We start from the raw sequence: 18,528 nt of genomic DNA, 5'->3' as shown, positions 1-18,528 counted from the left end.
GCAGCTCAAGTTGAGGGATCAAAAACAACCAGGTGTTCAGGAAATTTCTAATGACTATCCTGCCCAGTGATGGGAGCATAGGTGAGGCGAGGCTCTCCCCACCTCCCCCTCCCCAGCCGCCTTCTCCTCAGGAGCAGGAGAGACACAGGACCCTGAATGTCTGTATCTCCTCTCTGGGCGACGGGCACACCCTCCCCAGCCTCCAGGTCCAAAGCAAAGGGAGGCAAGTTCTCGGCGTGGTGCTCTGAGCAGGTTCCTGGCAGGAGAGGGCGCAGGTTCGCGGACAGGTCCCGTGGTGGGCAGCGACGGAAGCCACACAGGGATCGACAAACTTTGCACATTTAGTGTCTCTGAAACCCTGCTCTCACGTCGTGTGAGGAAGGCGGGTTCCGCCAGGCGGTAGGTCAGTCACCGCAGGCCCCTTCCCGCGCTGCCCGCGTCCCCCCCAGCCTAGCGCCCCCGAGCGGGTGGCGAGGTGTCCGTTCGGGAGGGAGGGGGCGGTGCCAGGGTCTGTCCAGAGTCCGCCCCGCCCCCGCCTGACCCGGCCTGGGCAGGGAGCTGGGCGCGGCGGGCGGGGCTCGGGGCACGTGGGTGCCGGCGGCGGCGGCGGCGGCGGCGGGACGCGGGCGCGGGCACCGGAGCGGCGGCCTCGGCGGGGCTGGCGGTCGAGCGCCCCGCGGAGGTGAGGGGCGGGCTGCCCGGAGGGATCGGAGGAGGAGACAGGTCGGCAGGCGCGGATGCGGTGGCTGCCCACGCGGCGCTGGGCAGGCAGAGCCCTGGGCGCGTGGCGGTCCGAGTGAGGCACGGCTCCGAGCAGTGGGAGTGTGCCGGTGGGTCTGTGATCGAACTTTGTCTCCGCCGTAGCGTCGATCTCCGCGAGCGCGATCAGATACCCCGGTGAGTGTGTGTCGGCCTCTTTGGGAAAGTCAGTGTCAGTGGGTGAGTGCGTGCGCCCCAGCGGGTCGAGTAGTTGAACCTGTGGGACTTGTTTGTGTGTGTGCTCTGGTGTGAGTGAGCGCCCCGAGGCGGGGGACCGCGGCCAGAGACCCGCGAGCCCCTGGAGCCCCGCCGAGCCTCCTCAAACCCGGGGCACTCCACCCCGCCCGGACCGGGTAAAACTGGGGGTGGGAGTGGGGGTGGGGGCTGGGACAGTGGCCTGGAAGGACAGTTAAGCCTCTGTCAGGAGGCTTTTAATCTGGCAGGCAGTGCTGTAGGAAGGGTCAGTTTGGAGAAGGGCAGTGCCCTCCCTCAGCTCCCCAACTGGGGGCTGTCGGTGGCAGGTTGCCCTACTTTCCCCCAGGAGCCAGACCCAAGGGCCAGGCCCAGCTGCGGATTAAAACTGCCCGTTTGGGGTCTGTGGGGCTGGTGGCAGCTGTTTCTTTCAGCCTGGCATCCTCAGCTTCCCTGGGCCTGCAGCCTGAGGTGCGTGGTTTGTTTGGGGAGCTAGGCTGTGATAATGGGGAGCTTTTGAGGGCTAGGGTGGGGCCCTGGTAAAGTCTCAGTTATCTGTGTGTGTGGTAGTGGTTGGGAAGAAGATTCTTTAAACAGACAGGGCCCGCAAAAGCTCTCTGGAGACTCAGACCTATATTCCAATCCTGCCCTGGCCACTATGTGACCTTCTCTGAGCCTTAGTGGCTTCATCTGTAAAAGGGGAAAAACAAGAATATGGAACTTGAGGGCCGTCAAGTTCCTAATGTGTGGGTCATGTTCAGCACCAGTGTTCTCCTGGGTAGGCTCACGGCTTGGGGATGGGGGGTGGGGTCAATCCCTGGAGGGAACTGCCTGAAACCCAAATCTCAACTATTCTCCTCCCTGGGCTAACAAGACCCATCCTGAACCCCTTAGCCTGGGACTCAAGGCCTCCAAGAACTGCTTCTTGTCAACCTCTCCAGCCCCTCTCCTGCCTGACCCTTTGCCCTCTAGTGATTACATGTAGTTCTGCTACATACACAAGACAGTTTTCTGCTTTTGGACTGCGGCATATTCTATATACTCACTACCTGAAATGCCCTCCTACCCTCATCTTCCTCAGTTGGAGAATTACCTAGCCTTGGGGCCCAGCTCAGATGCTCCCTCTTTGGGGAAGCCTTCCTTGATCCCACAGTTGGATTGGAGCATCTTCTGGCTCTTGAAAGTCCCAGGACTTACAGCCCTGGTTCCACCTTGGACAGTTATGGTCTCTGTCCCCCTCCTTCCCTCACCAGAGGTCTGGGGCCCCCTGGAGGACAGAAACTGGCCGTCACTCATTTCTCTTTTGCCAGCACCCTGCACAGGGCTGAGCTGAACTGAGAGAGCACCAGCAGCCTCTATCCCCTGTTCCCTACCCCCAGCTTCCCCAGTGAAGGCATGTCTACAGTGGAGCTCCATGTCATCACAAAGAAGAGGAAACTAGAATCCAGTGATCAAGACAGGTGGCACAGGTTGTCAGAACAGTGTGTCCTGGAGGCATTACAGGACCCAGAGTGTACAAGCCGAAAACTGATTTCACTCTGTAGGTGATAGGGAGCCATGGAAGGTTTGTGAACAAGGAGGATTCATGGTCAAAGCAGCATTTCAGAAAGATCTCTCTGGCTGCAGGGTGGAGAATGGATTGGGTAGTGCTATACAAGGAGATCAGATATTGACACTAGAACCATCCAGGCATTACTTATACTCTGAGCCCTTGATCCCTTGGCCAAGGGTCTGGTCCCTCAGACCTTAGATGTTCCTGCTGAGGAATTTGGGGATACCTAGGGCTCTCCCTCCCCCAGTGGGAGCCAGGAGACCTGCAATTGATCTCATCCCAGCTCTTCCTGGTGGGGGGGGCAGTTCTTGCCCTGCCAGCCTCTAAAAGGAGGCCAGCACCACTAAGGTCCTGTGTTGAGAGTATGTTCCTGGGAGGCCCTGGCATGGAAGAATTCTCAATTTCCTCTTTTTTCTGCCTTGGGCTGCCCTGGCATGGAAGAATTCTCAATCTCCTCTTTTTTCTGCCTTGGGCTGCCCTGGGGTCTAGCCAGAGGAGTTGGAGGATCACAGTGGCTGACCTTCATAAATGGCTGCCAAGCTTGTGTTGCAGACTGAGGCTACGACCCCTCCATTCTTATTTTCTTCTTGCCCAGGATGCACAGGCCCTGAGGCTTCTGGATCCTCCAAGGACCAGCTAAAAGTATGAGAAATCACCAAGGTCTCATGGGTGAGTGCTTTGATTTGGCTTCTTTCCTGGCTATGGCCTTTAGAGAGGCCACTCTCCCCCTCTAGATTGTCAGTTGGCTATCTGTAAATTGGATCTGATGATCCTTGCCTCTTCAAATGCAAGGTTGCTATGACAATTCTTTTTTTTTTTTTAATGTTTATTTTTGAGAGACAGTGTGCTTGAGTGGGAGAGGGCAGAGAGAGGCAGGGACAGAGGATCCGAAGTAGGCTCTGCACTGACAGCAGCAAGCCCGATGTGGGACTTGAACCCAGGAACTGTGAGACCATGACCTGAGCCAAAGTCCAATGCTCAACTGACTGAGCCCCCCAGGTGCCCTGCTGTGACGCCTTAATTCTTAAGACAGTGGTCAGGAAAGGGCTTTGTAAGCTGTGGAGTGCAATGCACAGGGAGAAGTGTGATACTCAGAGACTTTTAAAGAAATGCATTTTGAAGATATTAGAACAAGGGTGCAGTAACAAGGGATTGTGCTAGATATTGGAATTTTAACCACTGACTGCCTTCCTCTCCCTGTGTCCCCTCTGCAAAGACAGCTTAGCTTACTAGTAACAATTTATAAAAGTCTCTCATTTTATCCTTTATCAATCCTATGAGGGAGGAATTGTTATCCCCATTTCGCTGATGAGGAAGTAGAGGCTCAGGGAGTTTCCTTCCCAAGATCACAGAGCTGAGGTGAAAGCTAGGGCTACCTGACCCAACTTACCTCTCCCCATTTAAGACAGAAGTTCCATCTGAGATTCAGAGCTCCATTCTCTGGCTTTCAGGGTGAAGGAAGTTTGAATATTGCCCTGAAAACATGACTTTAGGTTTTGCTTGTGGCCTGATTAGCCACATTGCTCACAGGACCAGAGAAGCCACGCATCCCTGGTGAAATCCTTTCTGACCTCTGTGCTCATCCTAGAGGTCAGGTGAAGGACTAGGCCAGCCTGCTTTCTCTCTCTGTATCATCCAGCACAGGTTGGGCACAGAGCAGGTGCCAGTGAGTGTTTGAGAAATGAATGACCTTGTGGAAATGGGTATATAGTCAAAGAGGAGGGCCTTACTCCCTGGAGAGCTACAGTTGATTCTTGAGCAGAGGAGTTCCTCCACTTCCCTGTTATAGAATCTCCTAGGCCTGAGTATTTCTGGTCCAGGGTGAGTGGCTAGAGTCCCTGATAGGAGTGTGGGTAGCCTGGGCCCTCCTGGGCAGCTGCTCCCTCCTTAGCCCTCCACCCTGGCACCCTGTCTAGGGCTTGGGCCCTAAAGCATGGGAGGAAGGCCTCCTTCAAGCTTCTTGGGGCCCACATGACCCTCTCTTTTCCCACCCCCTCAGGGGAGGCTTCTGGTGTTGCTCTGGCTTCCTGGCGAGTGCCCAGCTTCCTCGGTCCCAAATGTGGGAGGAGGAATCTTGCTGTGGTAGAGCTGTGGGCCAGCAAGGATGTTCCCCAACTCACAGAAAATCCAGGGCCAAGGTATCAGTGCCTCTCACTGGACCATTTTATGTGTAGTCTCCTCCTTGGTCTTCCTCCCTTTAGACTCCCCTGTCCTATCTACTTTCTGTGGCATCATCTTTGTCAAGGTCAACTCTGAGTATGTCCTTCCCTGCTTAAGGCCTGCCATGGCACCCCATTGTCCTCAGGTTAGATGCCAAGCACCTCAGCCTGGCATTCAAGCCTTTTCATGTGAGTGCCTCAGGTCCATACACATTCTGTGCCACCCACCCCTCCATTCCAGCCTCACATGACCTCCTGGCCACACTATCACACCACTGTGTCTTTGCACGTGCTCTTTCTTCTGCCTTCAGTGCCCTCCTATCTTTGTTGTCCACCTGACAAACTCCTAATCTTTCACTGAGTCCCAGCTCAAATGACCTCTCCTCTGAGCAGCTTTCCCTGACTATCTCCCCAGGCTGGTTAGGGGTTCCTCTGGGCTCTATGGTTCCCGGGCTTCCCTTGGTCATGGCTTAATCACTCAAGTGGACTCCTTCCACATCTGTGTCTTTCTCCCCATCCAGACTGGAGCTCCTGACCAAGTCTGACCTGAGTCTGGGTTTGCAGTGTTCCTCTGAGGTTGAGCACATGGGAGTACTGGCAAGTGTTTGCTGAGACTTTATGGCTCCTGGGACAGTGATTTTTGATTACGTTACTCTGAGAGTGCAGACTCCTGTGGTTCTGAGAAGCTCAGAACCAAAGGCTATGAAAAGCAGCAAGTGGCAGAATTGAAGAAACACTTACCATTTACTCTAAGAACCAGAGGCTCTTAAATTGGACTGTCAGAACCAATGAACTCAGAATTCTGGAAGCACCCAGAGTGAGAAAGTCTCAGAATCACAGACCTACTTGTTCTACACTTTTGTCCTATTTTCTACCTTGGCTTCTCCATTCTTCCTTTTTTCTTCCATGCTGGGCTCTTTCTACTTCTCTCCTGACCTGACCATAGCCCCTTCCAAGAGCCTTCCCTGCCTACTCTGCCCATGACTTCTGCCCCTCTGCCTGAGAAGGGTTTCTGTGTCTCTCAGCCAGGACAGGTAGATGCAGCCCCCCACATCAGAACACAGCATGATTTGCTAGCCACATGGAGTACTACCTGTCTGTCCCCTTGTCTTACTCCTTCCTCAGGAGCTGTCTGGTGTGGTGATTCTCCCCATCTGATCAGTGAAGAACTCGAGGCTCAGAGAGGGAAGTTAACTTGACCAATGTTGCACAGCATGGGTGGTTTGAAGTTGGAGCCTGAACCCAGGGTTCTTTCTTCTAGGTCTGGCTGGAGACATTTGGATGTGATAGGTCCGGGTGGAGTTCAGGGCACTGTGGTTCTCAACTGGTTCCATTTAGCAGTGTGTCTATAGCACTGTGCTGGGCTGGACCCTGCTGGGTCAGAGGAGGGACGGGTAGTTTGCAGTCCTGCTCTGGGGTGGGGGTGAAGGTGCTCAACCCTACAATGAATGTAATTAGAACACCAGACCTTGAGTAAGGCCCTTCCTCTTAAGGAGTCTCAGTTTCCTGGTCTGTAAGTGGGAGGCCAGCCTGGTTGATCTGAGACTCGTGCATGCATTCAGATGTTCTCTTAGTGTGTGGCCCCCACAGCCAGGATTCTAGGGGCTCCCTACAGGGTGAGAGTCTCCAAGAGGACTGGTGAACCCAAGGGCTTTCTGGAGGAGGCTGCAGAGGCTTCCCACTGCCACAGCACCTACTGATACTATCTGAGGTTACCCCCTCAGCTATTTCCCCAGACCAGCCCCAGTGCTGGTGGTGCAGAAAGCGTATCAGGCAAGGCTGGGAGCCTACTGGCCTTCAAGCCTGTGGAGGACATTTGGGAGGGGGTGAAAGATAACTTCCAGGATCTTTCCTGTCCTCCTATCCATCCTTGCCCTCTCTACTTCCCTCAAGCCACGGGGATGACTGTCAGTTCCTGAGACATACTATGTGATCGTTTGCCCTGGTTTTTGCTCACTCTACTCCTCTTCTGTTTCCATGCACCTGACTCTTGTCCATCTTCCAAAATGAAGGTCAGGTGTCCTCTCCTCCAGGAAGCCTTCCCTGACCACCCTACCCCCAGTTCCTATTAGGGACCCTCTTGGCTGCTTCAACCCAACCCTGGTGCCTCTGCTTCCTTCAGCCCTGATCACCCTGAATTATCATTGCCTTTTCTGGGTCTTCCCCTATCCTCCCCGACACCCACCACCTTGACAGTGAGCTCCTTGAGATCACAGAAGGGTCCAACTCACCTTGGAGTCCCCAAGTGCCCTGAATGGGGACAGGCATAGTTATGGCAAACCTTTGGAAAGGGTGAATGAACTAAGGAGTATAGTTGCGTCTAGTTCCTTTGGCGGGGGCAGTCCTCGGACTGCCCTTCCTTCTGAGGATGGCCTTCAGGGTGGGAAACTTGACCTATAGTCCGTCTGGCTGTGACCTTGCTACTTTGCTCATAATTCCTGTGGCTTTCCTGCCCCTCTTGTCTTCCTGAAATACTCCCATCCTCCCTATCTTCACCACCTGCTGAAATCATATCTTTTTAAGTTATTTCATAAAATGAATAAATCATCTCCTTTAACTGTCTCAACAACCTTATGCAGTGCATACCCTTCTTAGATTGTAAAGAAATTAAGATTGGGGTTATACAGCTGAGACTTGTCCAAGTACCACAGATGGAAATGGCAGAACTGGGATTTCCCACCTGCCCAGTGCCCTCCCCTGTCCCTCGATGGCGTTCTGGGTCCAAGTCCTCTGTTTCCCCTCACAGCACCCCACCCCCAGCAGAGGCAGGCTGCAAGGGTTTCCAGAGTGGTGATGCATCATACTCCCCTGCTAAGCTGGACAGGGCCAGCCAGGTAGGCAGGTGAATGGGCAGTACATTCATTCTGGAGCTGCCCTAGTGGAGAAGCTGGAATGTTGTCCAACCACCCTGGAAATTCTGCAGTCAGCCTGGGAACTGCCTCACCCCCTCCTCATGGCTTTGAGTTAACCAGCCTGGGGCTACAAGGAGAAAGACCCAGCCCTTGGGGTAGGGGCGGAGCCAGGCAGAGGGGGCAAGTGGTCTGCCCCTAACTCACTGGTGACCCTGGGTGGGATCTGGGGCTACCATTTCTGGCCTTAGTTTGTTGTTGTTGTTTTAATTGTAAAATGAATACAATAATCATCATGTCTGCTTCACAATGAGGAAATACCAGGAAGAGTAGATTCTAGCCCTGCCACTAGGGTGTTCCCTCTGGCAGAGAACTGACCAGACAGGCAGAGCCATGGGGCTCAAAGAGGGCTGGTCAGGAAGCTTCCCGGAGCAGAGGACCTAGGCTGAGGAGGGTAGGGGGTAGTGATCAGGGGCACGGCTCCTGCAGTCAGACAGATCAAGACTGCTCTGCAAGCTGCTAGCTTTGGGACCCTGGAGAGATTATTTAGCTTCTCTGAGCTTCTCAGGCTTAAATGAGAAGAGGTCTATAAAGCCAACTAATATGGAGCCTGACACAGAGCAGGCACTCAACTTTTGTTATAATATATATGTTGAAGATAAGGGAGGGTGTCCCTGAGTGAAGATGTGATCATGGGACTGCTTTTGCTGTGCTTGGGACAGGAAGATGAGGCTGGAGGCAGAGAGGGAGAGTTGTCTAGAGGGGCGTCAGGGGCCAGGTCAGCCAGGGCCTTGAATGCCAGGCTCAAGAGCTTGGATGTTAGCCTGAGGGCAATAGGGAGCCATGGAAGGGTTTTGAGCTTACAGTGTCTAGTCAGATTTGTGTTGTAGGAAGACCTGTGATTGCAGAATGGAAGATGGATAGGAGGGGAGGGGTGGAGGCAAGGAGATAAGTGAGCAGGCTGTGCAATGGTGTGGAGGAAAAACACAAGACTAAGGCTATGGGGTGGGGAAGAGTGGCATGTCTGAGCCACTGCACTGGTTCAACTGACAGGTTCATTGGCGAGCATTGGGTTACACATGGGTGGGAAAGAGATATATTCTCAAGGGTATATTAGAATTTTAAAGTGTGGAAGGATGGGTGGTAGAGATCCATCTCAGAAATAGGAGAATGGCTTTGAGAAAGTGCTGTGCTCCTCCTTAGTCTCTTGAGTGAAGACATATCCTAAGGAGAAGAGGGGGTGGAGTGGGGTGAAAGGTTAACCTCTTTCGTCACTGGACTCTGGAGCAGGTTGGCAAATGGCTACCAGCCCACTGCCCCACGTGAACCTGAGACTCCTGTGGCAAGGTGTGCTGGGAAAATAGTGGCCTAGGGGCATTCCCCAGTGCCACACCTCCTTCCCATTCTTGCAGCCATCCTCCCCTTCTCCTCTTCCCACTTCTCTCCATGCTCGTACATTGCTTCCAGCCTGGAGACCCGGCTTCAACTGTCTCAGACACCCCCACCCCCACCCCAGTGCAGGGAAATGAAGCAGATGGAAAGAGGAAGGGAATGTTCTTTTTCCCCTCTGGTAAGTCTGGTTCTGGAGGATGCTGGGACTTGCACATACAAAGGGGTCCCTCCACCATGTAACCATCCCCTCAGTGAAACCTTGTGCCTGGTGTGTGTGTGAGGGCCTGCCAGACAAGACAAAAGCCAGGGCCAGAATTCAGAAGGCCTGCATTCCAATCTTGGCTCTGTCCCTGACTTATGGTGAGGCCTTGTGACAGGGCCTCAGTGTTCTCCTCTGTCAAATGGGAGTTTAGTGCAGGTGATTTCTAAAGGCTGTTCTAGTCCCTGTCTAGAACAGTGTGTGTGTATGTGTGTGTGTGTGTGTGTGTGTGTGTGTGTGTGCACATGCTGTGTATACATCTGAATGTGACTGTGTATGTCTCCATGTATCTGGATATTTGTGTATGTCCATGCCTGTGTGTGTTCATGTGTGTTACAGCATCTGTGGAGGAATGATTAGAGGTGGGACAGGGGAGGGGGTGTGTTCCAGGTAGAGACATAGCTTGAACAAAAAACCGTATGGGCGGAAGTACTATTGAGTGGATACTGGGCAAGGAGGGTGTTGACTGTTTCCTCCTCTAGGGACTGAAGCATAGACCAGGACAGAGGGAGGGGCATTGGAGGCTCAGCTCAGCTCAGCTCTGCAGGATGTGAGGGAGACCTTTCCCAGCAGAGCCACACTCCTGTGAAAGGGGGTGCCTGGGGAAGGAGGCTGGGAACAACCATCCCTGGAACATGTGAGCCGAGGGTAGACAGCCAGGGCGTGTGGGTGGGCAGAGGGCACCCCTCCTGGGACAGGCAAACACACCAGTGCTTGCCTCTTTTGGACCAAGGTTGATGCATAGGAGGCAGGCCTGGGAGGGCTCTGCCTGGCTGACTTCCTATGACCTGGAACCCAAGAGCCCATGCTGTCTCCACCTCCCACAGAGCCCGCAGCACTGCCCGCCCTGAGAAGTGCTGGAAGCTGGGTTTATCCCCAGGCCAGAGGACCTGTTTTTCCTGTTTCCTGAAGAATTCCCTGCATCCTGGTCCAGGCCTATGCATTCATGAATGAGAAACCTGAGGCGGCTCTGAACATCCTGACTGTGAGCAGGGGCTGGTCAGGTATGGACATGGGAGGGCAGGGTCCACTGGCTGGGAGGCTCACTTGTGCATGTGTATATGCTGGACCAGGGTTCGATCCAGGGGATCCCCACCTTGCTCACTCATCCCAGGCTCTGATGAATTCAGGCTTCAGAGCCAGGGAGTCCTGGTGTCAAACCCATTTTTTCCAACTCCTGGCAGTGTGATCTTGAACAAATAGCTTAACCTCTATGGCAGTATCTCCTGAGGAGTGAGGGTGGGGGGTGCTGCATGGACGCTGTTCAGCCCAGGTTTGGCCCCTACAAAGTGAGGTGTTGGGGGTAGGGGGCACCAGGACCAGAAGCTCCTGACTCAGACTGACCCATGACCTGAGCCAGAGATGAGCAAGATAAAAGAATGTGCTTGATTCAGACAGCTGACCCACCTCCAGAATGCCTAGGTCCAGTTCCCCTCTCCTGGCATTTCCCTGGCCTGTCCAGAGAAGGGCAGGGCTCTTGAAAGAGAGGAAGTCCAGAGGCCTGTCTAGGGCAGGAGCAGGCCCAGGTGTGCTGGTCCCCAGGAGTGCTCCCCAGGAGGCCCCCTGGGGTCAGCAGCTGAGAAATCTTTAAGTGTCAGGACAACTCTGGGAGGCCCTCAGAGGAATAAGGGAAAGGAGAGCAACTGCCATGAGACTCAGTCTCCTCTGGACTCCCATATCCTCTTGTGCTTGATTGTTTCATTCATTCATTCATTCATTCATTCTTCCACTCATGTCATACCTGCTTTGGAGCAGGCCTCTTGCTGGATGATAGGGACAGAGAAAAGAATCAGATGGACCAAGACTTCTAGAAGCACCTAGAATGTTTTGGGGTTTCTAGAGGGTGGAAACAAATTCCCAACAGGGTGTGAGGAGTGTCTGGGGTGGTAGAGTGCGAGAGCTTCAGAGATGAGGTGACCCTTGAGAAGAGCCTTGAGGGATGGCCATGATGGAGTACAGTGTGAATGGGTTTTGGAAGGGCTGTCCAGGTAGAAAGAATAGCATGAGCAAAGGCAGGGAAGGCTGGCAGGGCACTTAAAAGGGGCAAGCCAGCCAGAACCGGGCACAGAGGGGCTGGCAAGTGGTGTTGGACAAAGATGGGAGCTGGTCTCTAGGGTGAGAGATCCTGGGGAGAGACCCCAAGGGTATGGGAGGTAAGGAGAGGTAGAGGAGAGGGCTGAGAGAGAGGGCTAAGGAGTCAGCTGTCTTCATAAGCAGGGGCCGGAGGGTGGGGGGGCAGGAAAGATGTACTCACAGGTTGATGGGCCAGCCTCTCCTGCCAGGGAGAGGGCAGGCAGGGTCAGTCTGGAAAGGGGCCATGACAATGGAGTCCCCAGCTGGCTTGGGAGGGTGGAGGCCAGGATGTCTTAAAACAGGTGGAAAGGACAGCTTCCTCGCTTCAGGAGAAAGTTAGGGAAGTCTCCCCCCTTCTCACCATCATCAGAGATTCCACCCTTGATGATTAGAAAGAAACTCTGTGTAGAGATGTGGACTATGGCTGGAGGGATGGAGGGTGGGGGAGGGCCATCATGACCCAGAGGAGAGACCCGCCAGGCCTAGGCACTCGGGCAGGAGCAGAGCAGCAGTGTGGAGGGGGACTGGGTGTGTGTGCTTCCCCTGTCTTCAGTGGGCAGAGCATCTCATGGAGATTTAGGACTCCAGTTCTCGAAGGCTGGGGGATTCAGTCCACGAGAGGTCTGAGCCTCAGGAGGGCAGGAAATGCCTGATGTCACCTGGGGTTTTGTGGCAGAGCGGGACACCCCAACCCAGTGTCCCCACGGGGGAGGGAATGTGGCCTCTCCACAGCTCCTCAGTCTCACTCAGGCCTCCATGCTCCTCCTGTAGCTGCTGGGAGCCAGCAACTCCCAGCCCACCTCCCAAAGTGCTGGATCTGGTGGTCCTGGGCTTTGCCCTTCCCCACGTCCCATGACACCCCTCAGGGCACCCCACATTTACCATGTCTGACAACGAGTCCCCCTCTCCCCATACCTGCTCCTCCCCCAACCCCTGAGCCAGACACCCTGCCCCTCTTCAACCCAAACTCCCTCTGGGCCAGACTCTCTGGCCTTCTTCCCTAACCCCTCCACATCTCTCCCCTCACAAGGTTCCCAGGCCTGGCCCTGGCTTAGGCTTTAGCACCAGTCCCCTGGCCCACCGCACTCACCTGCTGCACAGCCTCCAGTGAAGACCTTCTATCGCTCCTCCACTGGTGGAGAGCTTCCTGCAGATTTCAGGAAAAGGCCACATCTGGGCTGAGCCTTATACCACCACAACGTACCTACTATGTGCCAGGCACTGCTCCAAACATTTCACACAAATTACTCAATCGTCACAGCAGTTGTATGATGTAGGTTCTATTAATCGCCTCATTTTACAGATGAGGAAACAAAGGTGGTCTGGCTCCAGAGGCCAGGTTCTTAATCGCTGGAGTTTGTTGCACTGAAGGATAAAAAGTTGTCATTCCAACAGGTGGAGACGAGGGGTGTGAATGGATTCCAGGTTGAAGGAGCACTATGAACGAGGGCTGGGAGGGAGAGTGTTGGGTGCATTCAGGAAACTGCAGGTCACAGAGGATGGGGCTGGTGAGGCTGACCGAGGCTGGGTTATGAAACCATCCCATACCAGACTGAGGAGGAGTGGGGTTTTCTCCTGAGAATAGGCAGGAGTCACAGAGGGTTTCGAACAAGGGAATGACTTTGTCTTCAAGAAGGCCCCCTGGATTGGGGGAACTGAGGCTAGAGGCAGGGAGGCGGATGCAGTGGCTCTGGCAGCAAGGGTGGAGGCAACGCGGGGCTGCATGGAGAAGGGGTGGGATGCAGGAGACGCTTGAGTGTCGGGTCCTCAGTCCTGGCTCGGGGCAAGAGGGGTCCTAGGAGCTTGGCCCTGCCAGAGTTCCCCATGGCAGGGGGAGCTGCCCCTGCTCAACTTGGCACCACACAGCCTCCCTGCCTGCTCACCCTGGACCAGCCCTGGTTCCTTGGGGAGGAACCTGTGTCTGTGAGAGGCAGGTGCATGCTCTTGGTTGCACTTCTGCTGACACCGGGAGACAGGGAAGATTCTGGGGTGCGGGAAAAGGGTTTGGGGAGAGAAGGGAAACTGAGAGACCTATGTGTCTCTCGGCCCCCTAATGTCAACCTCAGGGGCCCTGAACTACTACTGGGAGGCCAGGCTGGGCAGGAAGCTCATGGTCTAAGGGAGTGGATGTCACTGGCCCTCTAGAATCTCCAAGCCCCAGCCTCTCGGGACCTCGGTTCCAAGATGAAGGGAATTGTACCACCCCAGATACCTAGGATGGGGAGGACTCACATGTCATCTGCCCCCTCTGTCCTCCCAGACACACCCACACACAGGACACAAGCCTTTCTGCAGACTCTGCTGGAAGAGACGCTGGCATGCCCCCAGAACAAGGAGTTCACTACCTCCTTCCTACAGCCCCTTCCACTGTGGGATGCACCCGGATGAGTTGTAGCCATCCCTAACCATATGACCTTAGCCAAATTACTTGAATGATCTCAGCCTCTTTATTGGAAAACTGGGCATGATAACCTGGTTCCCAGAAACATGTTGTAAAGATGAAATGAAGTAATACCTTAAAGCATCCATGGTAGTGGGGTTGGAAAAAATAGCAGCTCCCCAGCCCCTTCCCACTGTTAGAAAGTTATTCTTCATGTTTGTCCCAAACCTGCCTACCTGCTACGATTTCCAGCCTGACGCTGGGAACTTTGGCCACATCTTTGCCCTCCAGCCTGGGCTCTCTGTCCTCTGCTCCCCGCTGAGAGAGAGCTCTTACTGGTCACATTGGTGGGGACAAGGAGATGACGAAGATGGACAATCTGTGCTCCAGGTACTTACTCTGTGGGCAGTCAGGCCCCATGGGTACATATGCCCACTAGGAATAAGGCAAGAGACCATCAAGATAGTGGTGGTGTGTGAAGAGAAGCTGGGTAGGTATGAGGGAAGCTGAATTTCCCCACAAAAGAAGTCCCTCTCTGTTCCCATTCTCACCTCTGCCCCAGACTTCCCTGGCATCTTCAGAAGGGTCACTGTCCCATCTGGTAGCCTCATGGGCCGGGGAGCAGGGCTGCTGTTTACAAGTGCCGAAAGTGCCAGAATATAGGAGTACCTAAAAACTATTTGCTGGGAGGTTAATGAATGACTAAAGGGGGAGACCCTTGGAAATACTCCCTCAAATACCAAAATACCAGGCAGGAGGCCAGAGAGCCTCTCAGAGGGCAGAAAGATGAGCTAAAGGAAAGAGCTTTCTAATACTTCCAGCAAGGTAGAGGCTGCCCACCGTCCAGTGAGCGCTGGGTGTGAGGTGGAGCCAGCCAGCCCGATAGCCCCCTTTCTGTGAATCTGAGACAACACTGCTCTGGGACCCCCCGATCCTCAGATGCTAGAGCTCAGGATCCTCCATCTAGAACTCTGTGCTCCTGAGGTTCTAGAGCAGGGTTGCCAGTCTTAAACAATCACACAAAAACAAAAAACAGGGGCGCCTGGGTGGCTCAGTCGGTTGAGCGACCCTCTTCGGCTCAGGTCATGATCTCACGGTCCATGAATTCAAGCCCCGCGTCGGGCTCTGTGCTGACAGCTCAGAGCCTGGAACCTGCTTCTGATTCTGTGTCTCCCTCTCTCTCTCTCCCCTCCCCCACTCATGTTCTGTCTTTCTCTGTCTCAGAAATAAACATTAAAAAAAAATTAAAAAAAAAACAACAAAAAAAAACCCCACAAAAAACAAAAAAACAACGCCAGGGGTAACTATTTTAGGCTTTGGGGAATATACGGTCTTTGTTGCAACTATTCAACTCTTTATAAATAAGGTGGGTATGATTGTGTTCCAATCAAGCTTTTTTTTTTTTTTTTTTTTTTACAGAAACAGACTGGTGGACTGCATCTGGCCCTCAGGATGTAGTGTGCCTGCCCCTGTTGTGAAGTTTTAAAGGTGTGTGGCCACGATATTCCTAGACCTCACGCATCCTCGAAGTTCCGGGGTTCCGAGGTTCTGGGCCCTCGGGGTCCAGGGAGGAAGCCAGGTCAGGTGGCCGCAAAGGCCTTGACTGTGGTGGGGCAGACCTTAACCAAGGGAATCTATGGGTGCTTGGGGTCCCTCATGGCCCCGGTCAGGTGGGTGTGTCAGGCCTCCCCACTGAGCCCTGGTTGTGACCCTCGTGGCTGTTCTCCCCACCACCCCTTCCCTTCAGGGCAATGGCCACAGGCCCGGGCCGCTGGAACAGCACCGTCAATGACACCTGGGGTGGGGACGAGCTGGGCTACAAGTGCCGCTTCAATGAGGACTTCAAGTACGTGCTGCTGCCTGTGTCCTATGGTGTGGTGTGTGTGCTCGGGCTGTGTCTCAACGCCGTGGCGCTCTACATCTTCCTGTGCCGCCTCAAGACCTGGAACGCGTCCACCACGTACATGTTCCACCTGGCCGTGTCCGATGCGCTGTACGCAGCCTCCCTGCCGCTGCTGGTCTATTACTACGCCCGCGGGGACCACTGGCCCTTCAGCATAGTGCTCTGCAAGCTGGTGCGCTTCCTCTTCTACACCAACCTTTACTGCAGCATCCTCTTCCTCACGTGCATCAGCGTGCACCGATGCCTGGGGGTCCTGCGCCCGCTGCGCTCGCTGCGCTGGGGCCGGGCCCGCTATGCCCGCCGGGTGGCAGCTGCCGTGTGGGTGCTGGTGCTGGCTTGCCAGTCACCCGTGCTCTACTTCGTCACCACCAGCGCGCGTGGCGGCCGCATTACCTGCCACGACACCTCAGCACCCGAGCTCTTCAGCCAGTTCGTGGCCTACAGTTCTGTCATGCTGGGCCTGCTCTTCGCAGTGCCCTTTGCCATCATCTTGGTCTGTTACGTGCTTATGGCTCGGCGGCTGTTGAAGCCAGCCTACGGGACCTCGGGAGGCCTGCCGCGGGCCAAGCGCAAGTCGGTGCGCACCATTGCCGTGGTGCTGGCTGTCTTCGCCCTCTGCTTCCTGCCTTTCCATGTCACCCGCACCCTCTACTACTCCTTCCGCTCCCTGGACCTCAGCTGCCACACCCTCAATGCCATCAACATGGCTTACAAGATCACCCGGCCGCTGGCCAGTGCCAACAGTTGCCTTGACCCCGTGCTCTACTTCCTGGCTGGGCAGAGGCTTGTGCGCTTTGCCCGAGATGCCAAGCCACCCACAGACCCCACTGCTACTACCCCAGCTCACCGCAGACGGGGCCTGCACAGGTTGGACAGGACTGACATCAAGAGGACAAAAGATGTGTCGAGCAGCAGTGAGGACTCTAGGCGGACAGAGTCCATGGCAGCTGGTGGTGAGAACACTAAGGACATCCGGCTGTAGGACCTGAACCCCTGGCGCCTGTGCAAGTTAATATTGGGGGTGGGGGGAGTGGGGAGGCTGTGGGGACTAGGATTTCCTCCATTGGGATAGTCTCCCTAGATATGCCCCATTAGTGACTCATGCCTGATGGTCAAGGGAGCCGTGACCTCAATGCTCTGTCATTTGGCAGAATGTTCTCTGCAGTCCAGAGATCTTAACAGTCCCTACAACCCCAGTCACCATTTGTATGTGTGAGTTGGGGAATAAGGCTTCGTGAAAGGCAAGGGTAAGGGGCCGATGCTGCCCCTGGCCTGACTCCCACATAATTAGCTGTCTGTGCCCAGCAAGGTATCTAGGCTGGAACCCAGCCTGATCGAGTCAAATGGAGAAACAGATGCAGAGAAGAAAGTGACTTACCAAGGTCACATAGTCTGGGCCTGAGCTACCTGGGAGGGGTGGAGTTTCAGGGTGATCAGAGGAGCCTGGTAAGGAGCCAGAGCTGAGCCGGAGCTTCCCATGGAGCGGTCAAGGGCAGGTCTAGATGCCACAGTGGACACACCTCTGAGGAGCATCCCCATCCCTAGAGGTGACTGTAACATCTGGGAGCTGATGTCATAAACTCATCTGGAGGCTTCCCGGGCCTGGGAGCCAGTTTGAAGCTGCAACTTCTACCGAAGGTGTTGTTGCCTGCCGTGTTGTGCCCTATTGTGTGGTTTGAGGATGAGGATACAGTCTTAAGAAGCTCTTACCATCCACACTGGAGTTCTTTCTCCAACCTCTACTCTTCTGCCACCTGCCTTCCCACTAGCTGCCTCAGTGGTAGTCTCACATCAGGGATCCTCTTTCCAGACCTCTTTCCAGGTCATCCCTCACTTTAGAGCCAAGTGGCTTTGGTGCCTGGCTCTGCTGAGTGCAGATAGGAGTCAGATGGGGTCCTGTCCTTGGGATCCCCTAGTTTAGGGATTAATGGCTATGAACAGTCATGTGCTGGTAAATGTGAAACCATCTAACTGGCTTTCCATGGGGTGAGGAGAACCCCTTATCTGTAGCATTGCTAATTGCCATGGTGCAGATACTCTTGCCTTGGCCAATTTCAGACCAGTAATGTGATGTCAGCCTCCTTGCAAAATTCCTGAAAATTTAACAATTGGCTCTTGCAAGCAGGTCCAACATGCTCCATTGCACCACTGGATAATGCTGAGTGATTGGAGATGTGGACCAGCATGTGAGAGAGGCTTCCTGGGACACACTCCTGAACTGTAGCTTCTGAGAAAAGCAGTTTATCGGAGAAGAACATCCAGGTGCAGGGTATATCCTGGGCAAAGACATGGGGGCAGGAAAGCAGGGTATGCAGGAAGTGGAAGCAGGCTGGGCAGCCGGTGCTCAGTCTCAAGGCAGGAATGAGGCTGGGAGTGGGTCACCAGGCTAACAAGTCAGGGCTCCTTCCTTGCCTTTACCCGAGGTCTCCTTTGCACTGGGGCTAAGTATGGGAGAGATTCGCTTCTCTTCCTGTCCCATCCTCTGCCTCCTGGGAAAATCCTGCTATATGGCATAATGGTGCTCAGACTGGCTCAGGGTGAGGTAGATCTTTCTCACCTGTGACAGATTCTAGGTCCAGCCAGGACCACTGTGGAGGTTTGTGGAGCTGAGCTGGACAGGGACCAGCTCAGCCTTGGGGCAAAGCTAACAGGTCTCATTTTTTTTTTCATCTTTTATTTATTTTTGAGAGAGCACAAGCAGGGGAAGGGCAGAGAGAGAGGGACAGAGGATCCAAAGTAGGCTCCGTGCTGACAAGAACGAGCCCAATGTGGAGCTCGAACGCACGAACCACCAGATCATGGCCCGAGCCCAAGTCAGACACTCAACCGACTGAGCCACCCAGGAGCCCCTGACAGGTCTCATTCTTAATCTCAAACATAAAGACCTACTCCCTCTCCCTCGGGGAGACCCCCTTTCCCTATAGGCCCACTCTGCCTGAGAGAAGATTCTTCCCTTCACTCCACGTCTTCCTGTCTCCTGTGACCTCTTCACCCTTTCCACTCTGTCAGA

At 54.5% G+C, this 18,528-nt stretch overlaps 1 protein-coding gene across 4 annotated transcripts; it reads left to right on the top strand.

The window, feature by feature from the left end:
• Positions 1–625: 625 nt before the first annotated feature.
• Positions 626–18,183, top strand: P2RY2 (purinergic receptor P2Y2). Of its 4 annotated transcripts, XM_043580305.1 has the most exons (5): positions 626–897; positions 3,099–3,172; positions 9,990–10,166; positions 15,035–15,103; positions 15,363–18,183. In XM_043580305.1, exon 5 carries the CDS (start codon positions 15,367–15,369, stop codon positions 16,498–16,500), a length of 1,134 nt encoding a protein of 377 aa, XP_043436240.1. In that variant the 5' UTR covers positions 626–897; positions 3,099–3,172; positions 9,990–10,166; positions 15,035–15,103; positions 15,363–15,366; the 3' UTR covers positions 16,501–18,183. The 4 variants fall into 4 exon arrangements, with proteins under 4 accessions (XP_043436240.1, XP_043436239.1, XP_043436241.1 ...); XM_043580304.1 differs by lacking the exon at positions 3,099–3,172; XM_043580306.1 differs by lacking the exon at positions 9,990–10,166.
• The last annotated feature ends 345 nt before the right edge of the window (positions 18,184–18,528 follow it).

The sequence above is a fragment of the Prionailurus bengalensis genome, chromosome D1, assembly GCF_016509475.1.
Source record: "Prionailurus bengalensis isolate Pbe53 chromosome D1, Fcat_Pben_1.1_paternal_pri, whole genome shotgun sequence".
Classification (NCBI taxonomy): domain Eukaryota; kingdom Metazoa; phylum Chordata; class Mammalia; order Carnivora; family Felidae; genus Prionailurus; species Prionailurus bengalensis.
Note: the sequence above shows the minus strand (reverse complement) of the source record. Positions and strands in the feature narration are given on the sequence as shown.